Source organism: Gopherus flavomarginatus, chromosome 3 (genome assembly GCF_025201925.1).
Source record: "Gopherus flavomarginatus isolate rGopFla2 chromosome 3, rGopFla2.mat.asm, whole genome shotgun sequence".
NCBI classification, from domain to species: Eukaryota; Metazoa; Chordata; order Testudines; family Testudinidae; genus Gopherus; species Gopherus flavomarginatus.
In genome coordinates, this window is record NC_066619.1 from 26594084 (window position 1) to 26610518 (window position 16435).

The window sequence follows — 16435 nt, forward strand, 5'->3', positions numbered from 1 at the left end:
GGTGTTTTTTTTGTTTTTGTTTTGGTTTATTTACTGTGGAAAGAGTCTCTGATCAAATCAGGAATTAAAGGTCATATCTGTGATAGCTGATGTCCCACCAGATAGTTTCATTTTTTGGAACCTGAACCTCTAATGATTTTTATGCCCTCATCATGGAGGAATCTGCAGAAGATGAGACATGCTCTTGATCTCAGATGAGACATGCTCACATGTAGTGGTTAGTAAAGGGGAAAGGAACAAGAAAGGGAAGTAAGGATGTCATACAAATGAGTAACCAAGCAATCCCACAGCAATAAACACTAAATGCCCACAAACTAAGTAAAAATAACAAAAATGCCCGCATAGTCTCCCCATAGGCCATGGTTGGTGGAGTTGGAGATCAATGAGAACTAAAACTGGTGGTTAGGTTGACCAGATGTCCCGATTTTATAGGGACAGTCCTGATTTTGGGGTCTTTTTCTTATATAGGCTCCTATTACCCCCAACCCCCTGTCCTGATTTTTCACACTTGCTGTCTGATCACCCTACTGGTGGTGTCCCAGCTCTTTCTTCTGGAAGAGAGGTCCTTGGTGGCCACAAGCCTTGGCCATCCCTGGTTTCTAGTTCAGGGGAAACAGCAGGCTTGGGTGGCAGGCAGTCCTTACAGGCACAGTGGAGTGAGAAGATTCAGTCTCTTCCCTGTGGAGCTGTAGGCTTTGGGTCAGTCTCAGGTCCCCTGGCTGAAAGAGACAAAACAGCATCTTACTTTCCACTGCACTGAGTAACCCTTGAGTTGCTTCCCCTCCAACTGCTGTAACTTGTCACTTTGCAGCCAGTTCTATCTGCACAAACTGTTCCTGCTTGTGCTCAGCTCACAGGTGGGGCAGTCCTAGCCATGTGCAGGCTATCTGGGGCCTGCAGTTGGGTGCCTGGCTTGTCCATAGAGTGGCTAGTTTGGCCCCAAGCTGTTTCTGTCTCTCAAGCAGAGGGGGAAGCAAGCAGTCCCTGTTTCAATTCCCCCAGTTTCTGCTCTGTAAGAAGTGCTGGGAGCCACTTCTATCAAGCCCCCAACTGGTAAGGGACTTCACCCAGAGAAATTAGGAGGATTATACTACCAAGAAAAATATATTGGGTGATATTCTGTGCTGCATCTTTAAAAGAAAACTCACAGATCTTTTAGCCTAAGAGAACGGGAATTAAAGTGGCTTTAAACTATCTTAACACTCTCCCAGTTCTGGGTCTGACATAAACCCCAACATAACTTAGTCCTTGGGGCTTGTGTGAATTACTGCAGTATGTCCCTGGCTGCCTATAGGCATCAATGCAGTCCAGAAACACTATGTGCTACAGCCCTACCCCAACAATCCCTGGCATGCCTCATACTCCAGAGCTTCCAGAAGACAGCTTGTAGAAGGAAGACAGCATCCTCCTGAACCAAGAGAATTCTCCCCTGGCTAGAAAAAGGACTTTTAGAACCTGTTTAGGTTATTTCAACTCTTTCACCTAAAATGAAGGGGCTGAAAATGGGGTTAGAATCTCCCCCACTGAGCACACATTGTTAAGGAAAATCAAAGAGCATAATAAAGCAGTAAAAATGGATGATTTCATACCCACATATAAAGTGGTCATATGTCACAGTGGAACAAGAGAATCAATTTCTCGACAATTTAAATGATTGCATGATGGAACAGTTAGTTCTCATGCACACAAGAGCAAGACTACACTCAACTGAATCCTAAGTAAAACTAGAGTTGCTTTAAGAAGTAAGAAGAGTAAGATTTGGTTTAAGACTAGAGACTTTAAGACTAAAACTAGAGTTGGTTTAAGTAGTAACTACTACTTTAAGAAGTAACTACTGAGCAGTACTGACAAGAATATGATCAAGTTCATCTGGAGGTGAGCATCTAGTCAAGAAGACCCTAATGTAAAGAGTATATTAAAATCCATAGGTTCGTCATGGCATTTACTTAAGTATATCATAATGGAGTCACAGAAAGTATGCTTACCCCTAAATAACAAAGGAAACAAGAAGGCAAGAAAAATATTAATGGGATTAAATGGCAAAGTACAGGAGGTCATTTTAGATGAAAAAATCAAACCCATATGAAGCCAATAGAAAGAAACATAAACTAGGGCAGATAACACATAAGATGGAAATAAAAAGGGTAAATTAATCAAAGTCTTAATATGCAGTGTTGTTGTAGCCATGTTGGTCCCGAGAACAAGGTGAATAAGGTAATATCTTTTATCGGACAAACTTCTGTTGGTGAGAGACACAAGCTTTTGAGCTTACACAGAGCTCTTCTTCAGGTCTAGGAAAGGTACTCAGAGAGAGTCACAACTAAATACAAGATGGAATAGATTCTTTAGCATAAATAGTTAATGCAAGGAACCATTCAAGTTGAAGTAGCCCATTAACACTTCTCCAGTCACAAGGAAGAAAAGTAGGGGGAAGCTAGGGGGAGGATTTAAGTGGGTCATAGGTTGTTTTAATAAGTCATAAATCTGTTCAGATCAGGATTTTTAGTATCTACTAAAGTTATGAATTTAAGCTCCCAGACTCATCTTTTGAAGGGGTTGCACAGGTTTCCTTTGAGGATAAGGACTGAGAGGAGTTCATTTGAGAGTATCGCAATCATCTTGTTTTACACACCTAGTTGTTACTGGGCTATTTAGTGGACAGGATGAGCTATACCACATGTGGTGATAGGCATGTGTAGGACCCATGGATCTTGAAAGGTGTGTTGTAGGGGGTGTTGGCTATCATAGCAGCAGAAATAGATCTACAAATTTTACATTCATTGTTTTGGCAGTGTCTGGTTCCATTTTGAGCTGATGTGTTCTGGTCTGTGGCTAACTAGCTTCTGATGATGAGCTTAGCAAGGTTGGGGGAGGTGGTATTTGGCATATTGTGGAACCATCCTAGTACCATGGCTGTTCCCATGGTTTGTTGTTGAATGTAAAATTTGTATGGGTAAAGATGAAATGGATGAGTTTGTCAATGTGTTTGGGGCAGAGGTCTGAAGGTTGTCCATTATCTTGTAAATATTTGAGGCAGGCAGCAATGCCATCACAGTGAGGCATGTTGATGACATCCATGGTGAGGTGACATCCATGGTGGCAAGGATGGTGTTCTGAGGGAGGCTGTTAATGTTGGAGTTTCTGGAGGAAATCAGTTGTGTCCTGGAGGAAGCTGGGCCTTTGTGCAGAGAGTGGTTTGTGTATGGTTTTAAGGACTCCTGATATTCCTTCAGTAAGAGTACTGTGGCCAGATGTGATGGGTCTGCCTGGGTCCTCTTGTCTGTGTATCTTGGGAAGCTGTAGTGGGGCGGACTGCTCCACTCCCTGGGAGGATAGGCTGTGGCAGGCCAGGGAGCCTGCGCAGCCCGGGAGCCAATCAGAAAAGGGCTTATGGGGAGCCAATCAGGGCCCAGATTGGAGGGAACCAATCAGGGCCAGGCTCACCCATATATAAAGGCTGCCCAGAGCAGGAGTGGTCAGTCTGTCCCTGGCCTTTGAGAGGGGAAGGTCAGTTTCCAAGGGGGGAGACTGGCACCGCGGACAGTGCAGTGCTGGGCAGGCTCAGGGAGGCTAGAAGGCTCTAGCCCATAGCCACCAGGCTGCAGGCCCTGAGAGGAAGAGCCTAGCTGGTGCAAGGGACCGTAGGGGAAGTGGCCCAGGGAAACAGACAGAGGAGGGGAAGAAAGAGGACAGCGAGGCTGATGCCAGAGGGTCCCTGGGCCGGGACCCAGAGTAGAGGGCGGGCCTGGGTCCCCCCCTTCCTCCTTGCAGTACATCCAGCCATTGGCCGTAGGGAGCGGCCATTATAGGCCATACCAGATCCCTGCCAAGAGGGATTAGACGGTAGGGCGTGTGGTGCACATGATGGCTGGAATGGAGGACTGCTGATGATCGATCCCCGGAAGGGGGTGCAGATGGACTAGGGAGCACTGCCAGAGGGCAGTGGCCTCGAAGAGGACGCCAACGAGCAGGGAGCAACGTTGGTCCAGAAATGTCAATTGAGGGCAGAAAAATGGACGGGACACCACCAGGAGGGGGCGCTCCACTGGAATCGAGCTAATTCCCAGAGTTACCAGCAGGAGGCGCCAGGTGGTGAGTCCCAACCCGTTTACAGAAGCATATAGGAGGTCCTTAGGATGGGTTCATAGGGAATGAGGTTGTAGAGCTTTCCTGAACATTGCATGGAAAGTAAAGTTAAGTGGGTGCATTGACCTGAAAGATGCCCACACATATGACATTGTGTATCACATTGAATCCTACACCAAGAATGTATGTAATGGGTTGTGTCAATAGGTAAAAAGCAACCTATGTCCATTTTTCTACAGCACCACAGCTGGAATTCATTAATTGCTTTGCAAAGGTTGAAATGGATGGGGAAGAAGTGTCAATAGCTGATGCAGAAGCTAAGTACAGAAAAGTATGTGCTTTGACTAGCACTGAAGACAAACAAATGCTTACAAGAAAGGCTCTTAGAGCATTTATTGAAGATGAACTGTGGGATATTGATGTTCTTTTTAGCAATCCTATCTGCAGAATTGAATCACAATGCATATCCTTAAAAGCTACAAAAGATGTGGCTCTATCAAAAGTGGAAGAAAGCACCAATGTCAACAGTAATATGAAGACTGTTTGCAGCTGCTAAATTTTTGTGGAAAAGCTTTTTGTCCTGCAGTATGTGGGAGTTTCAGGGATCCAAAGCCGATGCCAAACCTGAAAAATAATACCATATGACATGTACTACTTCTTTAAGTGGTGCATTAGTGATTGCAGTGACGTCAGCACCAATGAGAAGGAAAATAAGCAAGTGGAGAAGAAGGCTGCCATTTTATCAGAAAGCCTTATATACACACGTATATAAGTGCTTCAATGCAAGGCAGGTTTCCAATACATACATAACTGCGGAGCATATGTGTAGTTTACCATGACAAGTCGCTATTGGTTTAACAAGGGGGAGGGCGGGAAGAGAGAGAGATCAGTGTTACATATGCACAGCATTGGCTTCTCCATAGATTGTAACAAAGTATTCTACCAGGAGATTTCAATTGCAAACAAAGTTCTTTGCTGCATGGAACTGAATAAAGGGTTGTCCATTCCCCCAGACCTCATCAAGGGTAAGTTGATATTTTGTGCTGTCGATAACTTAGACTTCCTTGAAGATACAGCTGATGGCAATGGTACTCTTTATGCTACTGTTATGGTCAGGAGTATTTTAATGGGAATCAGTCTCAACCTCAAGTGCTATCTGGACCAACAAAGAACCATTCCTTGAAGGAGCTTCCTGACTTAATGACTCACTATCCTACCAAGGTCCAAAACATCTGAAGCCAAGAAGTCCAGTTTTCAATGAAGCAGCAGTTAAATTGACTGTAATAGAGTTTTCTATATTTGCTATCTTTGACCTCACTTGGTTATTGTGCAAAACTGGGATGCACTCCGGAGGTTAAAAATAATTGAGTATGGCTTCAGCTGAAGAGACAGAAAACATATCCTCAAATGATCTAGACACCTAGGACATACCATACCAAACCATTTCAGGAGAAAGATACATTCCAACTTGGTCAGCCTTTAATTCAGCACTCTACAAGGTACCAGAGCAAATGACCTGTGTACATCCTGCCAATCATACCTGCTAGTCCCACTGATCGCTCAGTTCACTCAGCAAAATTGCCACCAACAAGGGATGCATTTATATCTGCTTCAAGGGGGCAAGTTATCAAGCAATGGAATGGCTCCAGGATTATCGAGTTCACCCAAAACTATCCTCCCCTATCAAGCATGGATGGGTCTTGGAAGATGGAACAATGACACCAGTTATGTGTGAAATACCACGTGCTTCTGAATCAATCCTACAGCTAATCAAATCCAAATCCTCTCCATGCAGCAAACGTTTACCTTGTATGGACCTGTGTGAGTGTAGTACAGACAAGGATTAGTGTGACAATGTGTCTAGCAGTGATGCACTAGACAGAGATGACACTGATGATGATGTTCATGAATAAATGTTTTCAGTCCTACTTGTCAAGGCTTACTTCTCCGGGATTACCAAAGATCTTTTTTTTTCTTTAAGTAAGCAATGTTAAAGTACAATTTAAAAAAGTTGATTTTTAAATATTTTCTCAAATATATATCTACATAATTGTTTTAGGTTTGTCATGTTTGGTACTACTGTGTTCATACGAGAAAGGGCTTTCAAATGATACCGAATTCAACCCATTTCCAATTACTGTATTATCAAAATTTCTATGAACTGGAGGACCTGGAGCTGGGAGCCAGAGGTGCAGGGTAGGGGGAGGCAGCAAGTCCTCCCTGCCATGCCCTAGACAGTGACACCATTGAAATTATGATTCTGTAGATGCTTACAAATCAAATGACATCTCCCTTACCCTTCTGTTAATACTTGCCCATAGAATGAGATTTTACTACACTATACTCCCAGACTACGAACATGACAGGACAGGGACAAACTAGCATGGCTTTAGTAAAGGAAAATCAACTAGAAAACCTCACACATGCTAAAAGAGAGGAAATAGCACATATAATTCATCTGAACTTTCAAAAGCCTTTGAGTAGGAATAATTGGTCAGTTTTCAGTAAAGTAACAGATTAAACAGCAGGGTGCTGCAACATCTTGTACTGGGACTGGTGTTGTTTACTATACTTTTTAATTCTCTGGAAAAGGGAGTGAACTACAATATATCAGATAGACAGACCTAGAGAAAACTGTGAGGATTTCAAAAAGACTTAACAAAATCTTGGTGAATGGACAATATGGTGGCATATGAAATTTAGCTGCTGACAAATGCAAAGTAATTGAAAAGAATAATGTGAACTACTCATTGCTAATTCTAAATTCAGTGTAAGCCCCAAGGGAAAAGGTCTAGCGGTGAATGTGGACAGCTAACGTGAAATCTTTGCTCAGGTCACAGAAATATGTACAGAAAGGGTCTATAAAAATTATTTAGAGGCATGGAGATTTTCAAACACTAGTGTACAGTTCAGAGAGGAAATGAGTAAGAAGGACAGGGTAGAGATATAATGAATGGTGTAGGGAAAATAATCAAAGCTTCTAGTGGTGTTGAGATAGTAAACCAAGTGCTCCTTACAAAAGAACAAGGGAATATTCAATAAAAATGAAAGACATGTTAAAATTATTAATAGAAACACTTTTTATGAAATACATAATCTGCCTATAGAGCTTACTGCTACAAGATATCATTAGATCCATGAGGTTAGTGGGATTCAAAAAATTACACTTTTATATGGATTATGGGAACATCCACAGTCATATAAAAGATATAAACTCTCAAGCTTCAGGGCATAAGCCAACCACTAACTTTTCAGAGTGAGAAAGAAGCTTATTGCATTCCATATATGTCTCTAATTGAGAACTTGCACCATCCTCAGAAGAAACTGTTTCTGGTCATTGTGAGGAACCAAGTACTGGACAAGTGCTCAGATCTGACCTGGCAGGTTCCATTGCTACCTATGTAAATCAGTGGCATCCAGTTATTCATTATGTCTTATTGAAAACAGAACATTATTCCCAGTATTGGTGCAGGACTGGTGCTGAATCAGCATTAATAGCTTGGTGCAGGACTGGTGCTGAATCAGCATTAATAGCTTGGTGCATTATTTTTACCTAGTGGAAGAGTAAGAACTTCTATCTCAGTTAGGTGACAGGTTTTGATGTCTTCTGTTTGCACTAGTAAAGAAAATTTGGATCTTGTACCTTGTAATGGAAGCACGGTCTAGTAATTTTCTTGTGGAATACATGTTGATGTTTTCAGTTTGAAACAGCTGTGTCTGGCTTTTGATCATGTCAACAATACAAATAATTTATTTTTATATATTTGTTCTGAAAAGTTCTGCAAATAAAGTTTATTTAAGAAATATGCACTGTAAATAAATCTGCAGTCCTTTATGTCCATAACTGCATGCTTCTGAAATAGAGAAACAGGTTAGGAATTCACGATTAGTTTTAAAAACTGGAAACTCAATGGTTTTACAAAACAGAGTTCCTGTTACTGTTCATTTCAAAATTGTTTGTCTTTTTATCTTTGAGAATTTCTGTTCTAGTTTCAATATTTCAGTTATTTCAGGGGAAGAAATCTGTTGAAGCTACAAGACTTAATGAAAGATCCAGCCACAAAGTTCAGATATCAAGGTGATGAGCTCAGGAAAAAAAATCATCATTAGAGAGGAGATTAGATTTAAATTTCCCTAGAATTCAGAAGTGATTGGTTCTTTGTTAGAGTCCACCGCTAATTTTCTAACTGTGACCAGATGGTTCTATTGATGTAGAAACTAAATCCTATTTGAAGGTGTGTGGCCTGCCATCCATCCCATCTATACAACACAATGAGCCAGGTCCTGGAACAGTTTTCTACCATTTCAAGACCAAGCCCACATTGTAGTATAGACGGGATTAAGAAGTTCTTTATGTGCTCGATAAGGGGATTTTTATGTTCATTTTAAAATTCATTTTACAAAATGAAGCATATTTTATCTTTCAAAATAAACTGCTGGTGCTTAGATTCCTCTTGTAGAATCTCAAAAGACACCTTTTGTTATGCCCACATAGAAAAATACATCATTTATATTCACTATTACTCAAAAAGAATAAGAATCATCTTCATAAATAAATTATTCTCAAAAATTAGTTGAAATGTATTAATTTTGGTCTCCCTTCTTGCAGAAAGTTTAGTTATAGCATACTAAATTACTTTCCACCTGGTGTTTATACCTTTCCAATAATTATAGACAATTATCATGTTTCCTAGCCATTAGAGAAACAGGTATATTTTCTAAGATATGAATAGGGAGAAATGGGCACTCTAAATTTGTTACATCTTCTTGGTGCGAAAGTGTCTAGAACTGAATGCAATATTCCAGTTTTAGTTTCACCAGAGTCATGCTTCTCCCTGTCCTATAATATCATGGCTCAGTATAAATAATCCCAAAGCACATTTGCCTTTTTTTTATGCCATATCTATTATAAGATCACATCTAACTTATTTACCCATTTTCATCCCTATGCTACTGCCAGCCTTATTAATTTCTTCTTTCTATGAATAATAATTCTAATAATAATGGTTTGGACCATTTTGTCCATTGTGTTTAAATATGCTGAATCTCATTTGAATATAATCACTAAAAAATCTGCAATAAAATATTCCCAAGGCTGGGTCTAGGATTTTGGAAGCCCCACGTTCTTCATGGCAGATTTCCTCTCTTTCCTCCTCTCCCAACTATGTTTTCACCTTGTGTCTCCTTTCTTCAAATTTACCCTTCCTCATGTGTCCCAGGGGAAATTGGGGCACAACATCAAAATTCCCTCCATCCCCACATTCTAGTCAAATAAAGGAAGAAGTTCTAGCAGCTGGGTGTTTTCTCACAGTTGGCCAACAGAGATCACACTGTCCTCTGCACTTTTAGGACTGTCTATTGTGAGTTCGTTAGTAAAATGTCAATCGATGCATGAAAGACAACAAAAGACTCCACCATTGGGACTGTCCCACAAGCTGGGAGTTTTCCAGGAATTCAGTTGCATCTGTGATGGGTACATCCTAAAACCAGTCTTTGATTATTTCCAATCTCAGTTCTTTCTGTTTACAAGAATAACTGTACAATTCAACCAAGGCTCTGGTTTTGTTACAGTACCACAGTTATCTTTTAAAATTCCACTCACTGACTTTAACAAACAGTATTGATTTTTGTCTTGAAGAAACCAAAAGATTGTTATAAAATGGTTCTCCACTACAGTGCAGAAGTAGTGCACTATTTTACCATTCAGAAAGTTGGGCTTCTGATATCATAGATTGCTTGCGCTTTACTTGTAGAGAGGAAAAACCTGTGCAACAGGTTGTGGGAACATTTAACGTGAGGCTTTGTTTCAGTACAATGTTCAGACTGAATCAGAAACCTGAAACTCTTACTGAAAAAGGCCAGCTCCAGCATTCAGCTTCTTCAAGCCTGATCTTGCAGGGTACTAGCAACTGCTAAGAGATGTTAAGCACCCTGTTTCACAGCAACATTAGATCAGGCCCTGCTTCCTGATTTATTTTGATAGATAACCTTATCGCTGTACTTTATCTGTAAAGGTCCACTACATCAATAAGCTGATTTGTCTCATTGTTTAAGACTTTTAAAAGCTAGCACTACAGACTGAATTGAAACAAGTTAAGAAAGTTTGCCATATCTTCTTCAGACTCATTAGTCACTTAAAAAAATTGTAAATATGTTCTATAGCAAGGATATAAAATGTGGTATTTAAATATTTAAAATCTCTACTAAAGTTGTGTTAAATATCTTTTTTATTTTTCATAAATTTTAAGGTCAGATGGGATTATTATGATCATCCTGGCCTGACTTACACAGCACAGTCCATAAAATTTCACCTAGTGACTCCTGCACTGGAGGGAATTATTCTTTTAAATCCTTTCCTGCACTGCTAATAACATTATCTGACCATAATTAATCCTCAAAACACCTCTTTGAGGCAGGTACATTATGTATCATTATACCAGTTTTACAAGAGGGAAAACTGAGATCCAGCGAGGTTAAATGACTTGCCCCAACCATACATGATGTCATTTGCAAAGCAAAGATTAAGCTCAGCCCTCTAGATCATTCTCTGCATCTCAGAAGTTCTGATTCCTTCCACTATAGAATGCTAGACAACCACTGTAATATGACATACAGTGGTTTACTGAACAGCATATTGAATAAACCAGAAAAATCTGCAGAAATTCTTGGCATCTCAAGTTTCAGAAGCTGCAGTAACTTGCTTTCACATTCAGATAATATTCATAGAACTATCCACTGAATCAGACACATAGTGGGGCCCCAATTCTCCACTATGTGCAAAAAAGACCTGACTGGACCAGAAAATGTAGCCCTTATAACACAGTATAAGGTCTGGATCCTGACATACTCACAGACCCTTATTGATTTCAGTGGGGCAACAGGATGCATCCATCTGAAGATAATTACAGGATCAGAGCCTAAGTAAGAAGCCTGTCTATTCTACTTGCTTATTATTCAGCATAGTGCTTATTAAGTGCAGAAATGAAGTGTCCATATACGTTACTCCAATGGATTCTTTATGCACAAGAATTGTGTTTCCCATACAAAGAAAAGAACCATAGACAACAGATGCCTCTCTATACTAGGGTGAGGGACACAGAATCTAAAGGGGAGGACACATAACAGCCCCATGTATCTCCTCTGTACAGTGACACTGCCCGCCACCCTGAGCCCAGCCCAGGCCGCCGTGTTCTCCCCGCCCCACATTACTTGCGGGAGAGAGGGCTCTGTCCTTCTCTCCCTGCACTTCCCCCGGCACATTTGGCCACTCTCCCTGGCAACTGGGCAGGGAGCAGGATATGGAGCTGCTTCTGCCTGAGAGAACATGGCTGGGAGGCAGCGGGGAACCACCTCCCGGCTGGGCCTTGCTGTCAGGGGACAGGGGCGAAGCAAGCTGGAGCCACCCGTCCCCCCCATGCCCTGGCATGCTTGTCCCTTGTCCCTGGCAGATGAGCCTGGGTAGGGAGCAGGCTGCCGCTGCCTCCCAGCCAGACTCTCTCAGGCAGAAGCAGCTCCATCCCACCCCACACGCAGCTGCCAGGGAGTGTGGCCAAACGTGCCAGGGAGGGAGGCACAGAGAGAGAACGACTGAGACCTCTTCCTCTCCACCTCCAGCAGGCCAATCTGAGGGAGCGCTTGACCCGCACATGCCCCCCTACACATTGCCTCTGAAGAGAACAATCACAATCATACTGAAGTAGAATTTAAGGACAGCTCCATCCACAGAGCAATGTGCTGGCTCTATAACTTGCTTTGTGACCTGGTAACTCACAGATTCCTTCTCTCCCCAGGCTGTATGACCAGTGCATTACTGGTTTTTATTTGAAATTGTGTATTTTAATATTATAAAAGGACCTGGAGCATTAACTGGGCACCTAATGATTGAAAAATCTTTTCTATAAATCCAATAAATAAATAAAATTATAGTGCAAACAATAAACCACCTTCTTATACTCTTACTCATGTTCAGAAGCAATTTCCATTGACCTCAATGGGACTACTCAATGTGAGTAAGGATATGAGAATCTGGTCCATAAAAACACTGTATGTTCCACTGAGACACCTAATGGCAACTACTGCACACACATTTATGGTCATATTATGTTACTAGTGCTTAAGCTAGAAAAGTAAGTCATGCTTTTTGTTTCCTTCAGGCACAATCCTTGGATTTTCTCTCCGACAATACAAAATGAGCTACCGGGAAGTCAAGTACTTTTCCTTTCCAGGAGAACTACTGATGAGAATGTTGCAGATGTTGGTCCTACCACTCATCGTATCCAGTTTAGTTACAGGTACAAAAGCCTAATCAACTTTTTAAAAAGTTTTCTCTCCTCTCCATGAATGTTAAAGATAAAAGAATGTGCACTCCATAATCTAGACAGACATGGCATTGCAAAGCTATACAACAAATTATACTAACCTACATCATGAGGCATTGCTCACAAAAAAGTAGATCCACACTCAAAAAACAGCCAAATGATCCAAAAAACTGGATTTTTCAAATGCCAAAGTCATTGTAACTACACAAAACAACATATCTACTATAAAGTTGCAGTTGACTGTACTCTTCTTCCTTGCCCTTACATCCTACCCAGAAACTGTCTTCCACAATGTCCTACTGCCATCAAGGGTAAGAGAATAGTCTGTATTCCACTGTTGTGCCAAGACTCACTGGAGATTTAAATTACTCTGTGCTGAGCTTGGGCAGGTACCTCTGCCACTCCTCTGTCACATACTTGTCTACTTCCAGTCTGTTCAGTGGCAGGATGGAGGCCAGGAAAATATGTATCTGTTGTGCAAGAGACTTCAACCTCCATTCCACCACTTGTGGAACTTCTCCCTCATTTCTGGTTTCCCTTTTCCACCCAATAGGCTCTTCTAAGCCTCAAGATCTCATTATTGACTAATACCAGGAGCAAGTTAAGCTAGTGATGATGAAGTTGCGGATGAGGAGGAGAATAATAAAAATAAATAACGTGCTGTCCTTTTCTAGTGACTTTCTTACAAGGATGAACATTAATTAATTAAGGCTCACAACACACCTGTGTGGTAGGGAAGTATTGTTATCCCTATTTAATAGATCGAGAAACTGGGGAATAGAGAGGTTTAAGTTTTCCAAATTTACACCACAACTCAGTTGCACAGCTAGGAATAGAACCCAGAACATATGACTCCATTTTATAAGCTAAGCACTAGGCCACACTAGCTTTATTGGTATAAGATCCATACACAGAGTGACCATATTTCCCTATGCTAAATACGGGACATCTGGTAAAATTACTCATATTCAAGCGAGTTCAATGGCAATGCAGTACAAATGTTCAAATTAACATCAAGTTGATTGAGACCTTGTTAAAAAGAAATACTGCACAGATGGATTCTTTTTATTTATCTTCTTATCTTTAAGATTCACACGGGGAGAGGTAACAAACACACACTCCCATACATCTCTCTCACACAGGGTAGGTAACTGACCAACTTGATCCTCCCTACCCTGCCCTGTGCTCCCTGCCCTGTGCTCTCTAGTGGTTCTTAAACTTTTTACCATGAGGACCAACTTTTCTGAAAGCAAATGAGCACAGACTCCACCTTCACAAGTGCTAGAGAATTATGGGCACTTTTTGCTATGGAGCAAAGGCGGAGTGGTCCCCCTTCCTGACTTTGCATAGCTCCTCACCAGCTGGCACAGTGATGTCTCCCCCCCAGACCCGTGAGAGCTGCTGTGGGACAGGCTGGACCAGAGGCCAAATCTCCATGATGTCAGCATCACCCCACTGTCCCCATTAGCCGGACAGGAAACAGCAGCGGTGGCCTGGCCTGGAGTTGAGCAGAGGGACCCAGGCCCCAATCCCTGCCATGGAACGGCCATCAATGAGACGCCCTCCAGGATGGGAATATTTTGCTAACTCCCTACAATAAGCCACAGCTTGAGCAAGGAGGTAGAGGTAGGGACGTGGACACAACTTTGCCCTCCTTTTATTTTTCTGAAATAATGCCCAGGAGACAATATTCATATATATCAGCTATTAATGAAAAATTAGATTACTAAAGTATGTACTGTTAGGATAGTATTTATTTTGACAAACTTTAGTGAGGTAGAGGAGTTTGTTTCTATGTACGTAGCTTATACAGATGTGGAAAGTCTGACCCAAAGTGAAACAAGAAACTGAGCTGTACATCTCCCTAGGGAACAGAACTGTTTCCTTTGACTCCCTTTCCTCCCAACCTGCCCTCCATCCTTCCGCTGCCCCTCAAACTCTGGTCCTTTCACCTCCCTGTCGCCTCCTCCCATCTCCTTCTCCCCATCAGCACCAAGCTTGTTGTGCACCAGCATGGGAAGGCACTGAAAGCAGAAGAGGAGAGTCAATCTCCCTCTGCCCTCAGTGTTAACATCACTGCCATTCCCAGTGACTTGGATGAATCACTGCAGGGATAAAAACCCTGCTCAGTCCCTGTGTCCCTACATCCCTGCTGGGTGCATGAGCGTGACTCTAGTTGGAGCTGGAACAGCAGGGCAAGACATTTGCAAATCACTACATGGGATTTCTTCCAATGTCTTATTTTCAAATGTGTAAATAAAAAAATAAAAACGATAGACTGATAGAGCCTGCTCTGCTCAACATCCATGGCCTCAGTAGAGGCTTTTGTGAAACAACAGTCTTTAAATGGGTCCTCAGCCCAGGGTCTTCTGAAAAAACCTTACATCACCTGATATGAGCAACTCTTAGTTTTATAGATCTTCATGGCTGATATTTTTTCTGTTACACTCCTCTGAGCTTTGTACTTTTTTTTTAGTCTTCTCCTTTTCATGAGAGGCATTAATATTACCATATTTAAAGGTTTTGGCTAAAACTGACAAGCTATCCACCCATCTAAAGTACTTATATGGTCACTATCACTATAGGAGCTGAGTGCCTCAATATATTTATCCTCACAGCCCTCCTGTGAGGTAGGGCTAATCCATGCTCTACACTTTGAATATAAATGAAATATGTAATAAATAATATAATTATAATTAATTTAATATAAAAACTCCACTGTACCTCAACCTGGCTCAGGAGAAGAGCAGAATACAGACCACAAGGGAAAGATTTTATTCTCCAAGGAAGTGCTTATATCTAGACTTGGCACAATTAATTTTTTATAATTTCATTGGATAATATCAATGTTTATTTTTACACATTTTTTTCAATTTTTATCAATTTAAACCAGTGGTTCTCAACCTATTTACCATTGTGGGCCACATAGGCAGCTCTCTATGTGTTATGCAGGCTGCATCCACACAATATATATACTACCTGTATGGCTCTGAGAATGTCAAATAGGCTGCAGCTGTGTGCTGACTGGGCCGCATGCAGTCCCTGGATTGAGAACCACTGATTTAAACTTTCGCAGTGATACTACTTGGTGCTCTATTGTTACAAATAACTATAAACATAGATATTTGGTGCAACATTATCTAAACAGATAGTTCTGCAAATTGTTGGCATAGAGGTTTTATAAACATATACGCATGGGGGTTTGGTGCCAAGTTATACTCAGGTAAGTATGCAGTAAGTATTTAATTTATAAATGACAGATTATCATCTTTCTAGGTATAGTATGATGTAATTTTTAATTAAATTCAGATTGTGTATTATAAGTAACTCACTAGCTAAAAGCCTAATGCTTTTCAAACCAGTCTTGGTACCACATAATCGAAGCTGTTATTGTTAATATTTTGAATCTATACCTTTGTTCTTTGTAGATTTGGGAGGGTCTCACAAAACATAATGTGGGTTTCTGCAAGCTTTTATCTCTGTGTGACCAAAATATTTGGATGTGTGGACAATCCCAGAAGGTGTATGTGGTGACCTATTTGCCCATATACACTCTAGAATACATTGGGGCTGTTTAATTTTGTTGAGGATTACTTAGGTGTGGAAGAAGTTACAAGAGTGTAAAACTAAGTCATAATTATGCAATAGTTGCTGGCTATTACACAGGTAATAGATGAATTCAGAAAGTGAAGGGTTCTAATCATCTGTCAATACATAATTCTGAAAGTTAATCATGTACATTCATGGGAGAATAAACTTCAAAGGTTGAAGACAACATATTGGGTGCACATTCACATCCTGAGACTGTTTTGGTCTTTTTCCAAAAGAAACAATTCAGAGCCTTCTGTTCTTTGGCTATTATAATATTTAATAGAAATGAGCATATATGGATTTATTAGAAGCAATTTTATTGACCATATACTTTGCAAGGTTCATTAGTCTTGCATTACTTTTTGAGGATTATGTACCAACATTTGAAACATTACATCAGGATCACCATGCAATTAAAATGCAAACATTGACATATCAAG

General features: G+C 41.0%; 1 protein-coding gene across 1 annotated transcript in view; it reads left to right on the top strand.

Moving 5' to 3' along the window:
• SLC1A3 (solute carrier family 1 member 3) overlaps window positions 1–16435 on the top strand; it is an 82191-nt gene that overhangs the window by 14038 nt on the left and 51718 nt on the right. The window contains exon 3 of the mRNA XM_050943795.1: window positions 12240–12377. Within this exon, the coding sequence (XP_050799752.1) occupies window positions 12240–12377 (138 nt within the window). The remainder of the gene's footprint in view (window positions 1–12239; window positions 12378–16435) is intronic.